At 44.9% G+C, this 8,376-nt stretch overlaps 2 protein-coding genes across 2 annotated transcripts in view; both read left to right on the top strand.

Moving 5' to 3' along the window:
• Positions 1-1,909, top strand: part of LOC141107298 (uncharacterized) — a 2,300-nt gene extending 391 nt beyond the window's left edge. Inside the window, exons 1-2 of the mRNA XM_073597988.1 lie at positions 1-1,376; positions 1,573-1,909. The exon at positions 1-1,376 is cut by the window's left edge and continues 391 nt beyond it. Of these exons, the coding sequence (XP_073454089.1) occupies positions 1-591 (591 nt within the window). The 3' untranslated portion in view covers positions 592-1,376; positions 1,573-1,909. The remainder of the gene's footprint in view (positions 1,377-1,572) is intronic.
• A 687-nt stretch (positions 1,910-2,596) lies between these two features.
• On the top strand, positions 2,597-4,338 carry LOC141107299 (uncharacterized). The gene is made up of 2 exons (XM_073597990.1): positions 2,597-2,875; positions 3,212-4,338. Exons 1-2 carry the CDS (start codon positions 2,696-2,698, stop codon positions 4,055-4,057), a joined length of 1,026 nt encoding a protein of 341 aa, XP_073454091.1. The 5' UTR covers positions 2,597-2,695; the 3' UTR covers positions 4,058-4,338.
• Positions 4,339-8,376: the final 4,038 nt, after the last annotated feature.

Here is an 8,376-nt window from a genome sequence, read left to right on the forward strand (position 1 = left end):
TCAGAGATCGTGGAGGGTGAAAACCCACAGGCTCCATCCACCAGTGAGATGAAACTGGATACAGTTAATGAGAACCAGCAAAATTCACTCACTCCTTCTAATGATGAGGTTGAAAACAAATGTTGGGCAGCATTTGCCGACTTCATAAAGCAAAAAGAACCATCAAACTGTAAAATGAGTGAATCACCACCTCTGGTCCCTTCATTGCCTGTGCAGGGTCCACCTCCATCCATCCCCACCATGAACAAGAAGACATCTGAACTGGTCCCACCCAGTATCAGGAAACTATATGTCGAAACCTTCACCTTCCATAAGGTTCTTGGAGAGGGGAGCTTTGGGAAAGTGGTGTTGGCCACCCATCCAGCCACTGACCAAAAGCTGGCGGTGAAGTTCATCTCAAAGAGAAAACTACTGAGATCTGGACCCTCTCTTGCGCTCACAGAAAGATGTATTCTGGAAGAAGGCAGAGAGTGCCCATACATCACCCATATATATGGATCTTTCCAAACAAAGGTAAGTATTTTAATCTCCCAATTTCTTCTTCTCTTTCCTGTACTGCGCTCCACTATTGATCCAGACCCCCTACAATAGTTATGCAAATGGTGACTTTTTTGGGAGTCAAAACTTACACAAGGCTAAGCATCCCCCTGCCCCATGAGATGACAATGTTCAGACCTGTCATCTAGTCCTTCAGCCACTAAGTACTAAATTGGAGGAGGCAGAAGAAAGCTTCACTTGTGTCCCACATCAGGCTCTTCTGAGGGCTCTGGCTGTAGATCAGGGTAATGCAGTAAAGGTGAGAGAAGAAGTCTCTAGAGTGCTTCCTACAAGGCTGGAGCTTTGTGACACAAACTGTACAGAGTAGAGGCTTTCCTTCAAGAAACCATATACTGAGAGGCTGCCATTACTGACTTTAGACATTACTAGTTTCCTGGCTGTCTCTGGCCTTAAAACTTTGAGTCACTGAGTCAGAACACGTCTACAACTGGCTAGACAGGAGAAGTCAGGACTCCTGATTGACATACATCTTCCAGGATGGGAAGCCAAAATATAGAATTCATTGGGCCACCATAATAACCAGACAAAACTAGTATTGTGGTAATGATCATCCAGCAATGGCGGTCTACTATTCTTCTCTGTCCGGTTTTCCAGAGTTCCCCCCAAGGAAGCATTTAGTTAAGATGCCACACTGCACTCTCTCCTGGTGTGCGTGTCTTCATATATTCCTTCACAAAGTGAAAACTTCAATGTCTATAACGTAACCTGTTTTTCTTATTTTCACAGAATCATCTGGCCTTTGTTATGGAGTATCTGAGCGAAGGAGATCTCGCCGAATTCATAAGATATTCAGCTCCATTTCCGCTGGACATCTTAAGGTAAGTTTGATGTCGGGGTCACTTTGGAGTCGGGGGAGGCTGACCACTGAGGACAGGCAGTGACCTAGCCAGGCCCCTCCAGCTGATCCCGTCCATCTATACCCCTATGTACTATAGGGAGAAGTTACTTTATCTTTACCATTAACTGATCTGTGATGATTTTTGATGCTAATCCATGTATTTCTTTCTCCATCAGAAACCTAACAGCGGAAATTATTTGCTGCCTGCAATTCCTGCACGCCAGAGAGATCGTTCACAGAGATCTGAAGCCGGAAAACATCCTCTTAGACGAAGATGGCCACGCCAGAGTTGCGGATTTTGGATTGTCAGCGAAGGGAGTCACCGAGTCTAAGAGAACTAACGGAATTGTAGGGACACCAATCTACATGGCCCCAGAAGTAAGTATGAACCCGATATCAGACTTAATTATAACATTTATCAAGATATACCAATTATTATGATTGGATATAGAGAAGAGATAAAGGGGTGCTCCACTTCCACTAAATGGAGAATGTTTCCACTGGTGCCCCCGGTTGCTTTTAGTGAGTTTCCAGGCCAGAACAATATCCCCAACAAAAGCTGGGAAGTTCTGAGTCATGGAGCAGTGTTGGGGCTTCTTTGTAGGGGACATTGAGGCTGAGTGTAGATGGATTCATCTGCCTGGCCCGTTTCACACATATGAATGGGGTAAAACCTCCAGTAACTGCTCACCCACTGTTTCCCTTCTCCTCTTTAACATGGGGAGCGCTTGTGAACATTGAGCTATTGGGGTCAGTATACCTTCATCCACCTACTTTAAATGGGGCAATTAAAGGGCACCTCTAGGCAAAGCCCTAGACTGTTTAACCCCTTTCTATTCTATCCAACGTTTAAAAAAAAAAAAGGTTTTGATTATACTTGCCCTTTAAGCCCCACCTCCAATATTCGCAAGCTCCACTTCAGTTTGATGCCGTTTCATTGCAATTTTAGTCATGCATGAGCTTTATACATCACATATGTCACTATGTTATCATCTCTGTCCTCTGCCTGGTCTGACAATGTGCTCATCCCTTTTTCTCTTATGTTTCTTCAGGTCTTGCAAGAAATGGATTATTTCAGCATGGTTGACTATTTCTCCCTTGGAGTTATAGTATACGAGATGGCGTTTGGCAAACATCCCTTCATCACCAGTACTGACGACTGGGAACAAATAAAGATGAAAATGATCTATATGGAGCCCGATTTTGAGGAGGGTATGGACCCTGACCTCCATAACCTCTTAGTTAGGGTAAGTTACAGAGAGCCTCAGCTCCTCTATTGCTCAGATATTGTTATTGGTCATGCAGCATCTCTTTATATTTCATTCTCATATATTTCATTCTTCATTACAGCTTCTGTGGAAAGACCAAGAGGGCCGAAACCATCTAGTCAGTGACATCAGGAGCCATCCGTTCTTCAAGACTATCGACTGGGCAGAGTTAGAGGGAAGAAAGTCAGACGAGCCACCTGAATCTGAACCAGTAAGTATACAGATAATAGAGTCCAAACACATTGGAGGGGGAGGGGAGATTTTCAGCAGCAGGCTCTTCCCCATCTAAGACATTTGTTTTACCAGACTTTTCAGACCAGTGTATATGAATTTGTGATCACTATACAATCATACGGCCTGGTCTGAATGATTTCTGTTTAGTATTGGAGATGATTATTGTGTATGTCATCTGACCACTAGAGGGAGCTAGGGTGGAAGGAGCGTGCTTGGTGAAATCTGCTGCACCTCGGGGGTGGGGTTCACCATACTTTGTTACCATTCTCTGTATCAATTAGAAATAGTAATGAATGTCTTTTTCTCTTTCTAGATTTATGAGGAACCATCAAATAACAGCATGCCATTGAATGAATTTATCAAAACCCTGGACCGGGAGGCTCCAATATCACCATATGAGCAGGAGTATTTCACAGGCTTTTCATACATGAGCGACAGTTTGATGATGTCACCAATGGAGTTATTTTCACCTCCACCATCATCGCCAGAGAAGCCTAATTTCGCTGACTGTAGTGATGAGAGTGAGCTTCAGAGGGAGGAACCAATGGACTGGGATCCAATATTATCATTGAAGATCCAGAGACCAGTACCGACTCCAATGGAGAACCATTATAAAGATGCTCTTCAACAATTGGCAGAGCTAATGGTCGTTTATCAGCCACCACCAGCGGTCAGACAGGAGAATCTCTTCACACCCTGGCCAATGCATTACGAGGAGGCTCATAAGAACCCAAAAGAGCCTGAGGAGCCTAATAATATCTATGACTTTGGCTACAAGAGAGTTAGTCAGATTCAGCAGCCACCTCAGGACTTCTTCCCAATGGCATACAACCAGGAGAATCTCTTTACACCGTGGCCGATGTACCATGAAGAAGCTCATAACAACCTCATAGAGCCAGAGGAGCAGAATAATATCTATGACTTTGGCTGCAAGAGAGTTAGTCAGATTCAGGAGCCACCACAGGACTTCTTCCCAACGGCATACAGCCAGGAGAATCTCTTTACACCATGGCCGATGTACCATGAAGAGGCTCATAACAACGTCATAGAGCCAGAGGCGCAGCAACACCTATGTGACATATTTCTACCACCAGAGAGACAGGACAGTGGACTTACACCCTGGCCCTGTATTATGAGGAGGCTCATGACAACATCATAGAGCCAAATGTTCAGTTTTTCCCAATTGCCTAAGTCTAGTTCACACCCCTTCAGGCTGGGCGCACATGAGCCAGTTTTTATCAGTGTGCTTTTCTTATATTTGTGTGCTTTTCTTATATTTGTGTGGTTTTCTTATATTTGTGTGCTTTTCTTATATTCATGTGCGTTTCTTATATTCGCCTGCTTTGGTGGTGACACAGGCTGCTGCATTTGGTGTAAGCTGCAGCATTTGGTGGTGACATAAGCTGCTGCATTTGGTGGTGACATAAGTTGCAGCATTTGATGGTGAGATAGGCTGCAGCATTTGGTGGTGACATAAGCTGCAGCATTTGGTGGTGACATAAGCTGCTGCACTTGGTGGTGACATAAGTTGCAGCATTTGATGGTGAGATAGGCTGCAGCATTTGGTGGTGACATAAGCTGCAGCATTTGGTGGTGACATAAGTTGCAGCATTTGGTGGTGACATAGGCTGCAGCATTTGGTGGTGACATAAGCTGCTGCACTTGGTGGTGACATAAGTTGCAGCATTTGATGGTGAGATAGGCTGCAGCATTTGGTGGTGACATAAGCTGCAGCATTTGGTGGTGACATAAGCTGCTGCACTTGGTGGTGACATAAGTTGCAGCATTTGATGGTGAGATAGGCTGCAGCATTTGGTGGTGACATAAGCTGCAGCATTTGGTGGTGACATAAGCTGCTGCATTTGGTGGTGACATAAGTTGCAGCATTTGATGGTGAGATAGGCTGCAGCATTTGGTGGTGACATAAGCTGCAGCATTTGGTGGTGACATAAGCTGCTGCATTTGGTGGTGACATAAGTTGCAGCATTTGATGGTGAGATAGGCTGCAGCATTTGGTGGTGACATAAGCTGCAGCATTTGGTGGTGACATAAGCTGCTGCATTTGGTGGTGACATAAGTTGCAGCATTTGGTGGTGACATAAGCTGCTGCATTTGGTGGTGACATAAGCTGCAGCATTTGGTGGTGACATAAGCTGCAGCATTTGGTGGTGACATAAGCTGCAGCATTTGGTGGTGACATAAGCTGCAGCATTTGGTGGTGACATAAGCTGCTGCATTTGGTGGTGACATAAGCTGCTGCATTTGGTGGTGACATAAGCTGCAGCATTTGGTGGTGACATAGGTTGCAGCATTTGGTGGTGACATAAGCTGCAACATTTGGTGGTGACATAAGCTGCAGCATTTGGTGGTGACATAAGCTGCAGCATTTGGTGGTGACATAAGCTGCAGCATTTGGTGGTGACATAAGCTGCTGCATTTGGTGGTGACATAAGCTGCAGCATTTGGTGGTGACATAAGCTGCAGCATTTGGTGGTGACACATGCTGCTGCATTTGGTGGTGACACATGCTGCTGCTTTTGGTGGTGACATGCCTCGGGCGGTGATGTCATAAGGGGCGGGGAAAGAAAGAAAGAAAGAAAGAAAGAAAGAAAGAAAGAAAGAAAGAAAGAAAGAAAGAAAAAGAAAGAAAGAAAGAAAGAAAGAAAGAAAAAGAAAAAGAAAGAAAGAAAGAAAGAAAGAAAGAAAGAAAGAAAGAAAGAAAGAAAAAGAAAGAAAAAAAGAAAGAAAAAAAAAAAAGAAAAAAAAGAAAGAAAAAAAAAAAAGAAAAAGAAAGAAAGAAAGGAGTGCACAGAGCCTCCTTTCCTCCCTCTCTCCCCAGCACATAGAGACACTTCTAATCCTTTACCTGCTATCCAGCTTGAATCCATTGGTACTTCACCTGCTGCCCAGCCAGATTCCACTGATCCTTTACCCGCTGACCAGCCTGACTTCATGGATACGCCACCAGCTATCAAATCTGGTGCCACTGATCTTCTACTGTTCATGCTGACACTACTAATCCTTTACCTGCTATCCAGCTTGAATCCATTGTTATTTAACCTGTTGCCCAGCCATATGCCACTGATCCTTTATCTGCTGACAAGCCTGATGTTGCTTATATACCACCTGCTGCCCAGTCTGCCTCTGCTAGTTTTGTGCCTGCTGCCCAGTCAGTCTCTGGTACTAGGGTCAAGATATCACCAACTCCAGAGGTCTAATACCTCTGCATCTCCATGCATGTTGCATGCCTGGCATGGGTTACCCGTTTGGTCCAAGATTCCTGTAGTCAACTTTCATGCGCCATTTGCTTAGGTTGTGTCAAAGCCTGGTGGTCCAGATTTCTGCTTTTTATTTACAGCTCCAGTAGTAGAGGTGTTCGGGGTAAGGGCAGAGTTCCATCTGAATTTTGTCCTGGTGTAATGTGTGCCTCTGCGATTCCAAGAGTGTTCGGGGACCTTTGCTGGGGAACCAATGTCTTGAAAAGACCTGGGTGACTGTTAAAATACACTTACAGCTCCAGTAGTAGAGGTGTTCTGGGTAAGGGCAGATTTCTATCTAAAGTTCGGCCTGATCCAGTTGTAATGTGTGCCCCTGCCACTCCAAGGGCATTAGGGGACCTTTTCTGGGGAACCAATGTCTTGGTAAGACCTGGGTGACTGTTAAAATATACTTAAACTTACAGCTCCAGTAGTAGAGGTGTTCTGGGTAAGGGCAGATTTCTATCTAAAGTTTAGCCTGATCCAGTTGTAATGTGTGCCCCTGCCACTCCAAGGGCATTAGGGGACCTTTTCTGGGGAACCAATGTCTTGGTAAGACCTGGGTGACTGTTAAAATATACTTACACTTACAGCTCCAGTAGTAGAGGTGTTCTGGGTAAGGGCAGATTTCCATCTGACGTTTGTCCTGATCCAGTTGTAATGTGTGCCTCTGCCACTCCAAGGGCATTAGGGGACCTTTTCTGGGGAACCAATGTCTTGGTAAGACCTGGGTGACTGTTAAAATATACTTACACTTACAGCTCCAGTAGTAGAGGTGTTCTGGGTAAGGGCAGATTTCCATCTGACGTTTGTCCTGATCCAGTTGTAATGTGTGCCTCTGCCACTCCAAGGGCATTAGGGGACCTTTTCTGGGGAACCAATGTCTTGGTAAGACCTGGGTGACTGTTAAAAAAAAACTTAAATTTACAGCTCCAGTAGTAGAGGTGTTCTGGGTAAGGGCAGATTTCTATCTAAAGTTTGTCCTGATCCAGTTGTAATGTGTGCCCCTGCCACTCCAAGGGCATTAGGGGACCTTTTCTGGGGAACCAATGTCTTGGTAAGACCTGGGTGACTGTTAAAATACACTTACAGCTCCAGTAGTAGAGGTGTTTAGGGGACCTATGCTGGGGAACCAATTCCTTGGAAAGACCTGGGTGACTGGTAAAATGAAAAGCAGTATGGGTTAGGGGACTCCACGTTAAGCCTGCAGATGGTCCATGGGATCCCAGCATTGGGATATTTTCTGCCCTGTGGAGCTGCAAGTTCCAAATGTTGTACTTGTTAAAGGATCTGACCTGCGGGAAACTCAGCCAGCTTCCAGGCCCCAACAGCAAGGCACTCAGCCAGCTTCCCAGACCCCAACAGCAGGGCACTCAGCCTGCTTCCAGACCCCAACAGCAGGGCACTCAGCCTGCTTCCAGACCCCAACAGCAGGGCACTCAGCCAGGTGGCAGAGCACCTAGCCAGTTGTCAGAACCTGGCAGCATGGTATCTAACAGACTGAAGGACTATCAATTTTCAAATGTACTTTTTATCATATTATAGAGCACTTTTAAAGCAGAACAGGTTGCTTTCAACCAAACTATAAACACATCATATGGCTGGTATCATGGCTGATCACCATGAGAACTGCAGATCAAACAGAAATAAAAATGGAAGTTTCCTTGCTTGTAAAGGATAAGAGGTCAGTAGAAGCAATATTAACCACCAACAATGGTGTCAGTGGACACAATAATACCTGGACCTAGGTAGTATTACGCCTATTTGGATGCACTGTGCCCGCACGGGTGTGCTAGAGAGCCGCAACCTGGGAGCTGCCTTGCAGCGCAACATCCACACCTCCAGTGGCTCTGGTGAAGACCAGGTGGCTCCTTAGACCCTGTGACTCTGGTACACCTCCGTTTGCATGCGGTCACACTGCTCCAACTCCAAAAAATAGCCACAAAAATAGCTGAATTAAAAGAAAAATGGAGTCCATTCAAAGATACGTCAGAATACAAAGAAAAATCTGCTCAAATACAAAGGTTTTTGGCTAAAGCTGATAAAGACATCAAACATAAAAAACCTAAAAATACCAAAGGGATTGGAACAACTATAGAGAAAACAAACTACTTTTTATCATATTGTAGGGCACTTTTAAAGAAGAACAGGTTGCTTTCAACCAAACTATAAACATATCATATGGCTGGTGTCATGGCTGGTCACCTATACAACACCATGA

The sequence above is a fragment of the Aquarana catesbeiana genome, linkage group LG09 (genome assembly GCF_042186555.1).
Source record: "Aquarana catesbeiana isolate 2022-GZ linkage group LG09, ASM4218655v1, whole genome shotgun sequence".
Taxonomy (NCBI): Eukaryota; Metazoa; Chordata; class Amphibia; order Anura; family Ranidae; genus Aquarana; species Aquarana catesbeiana.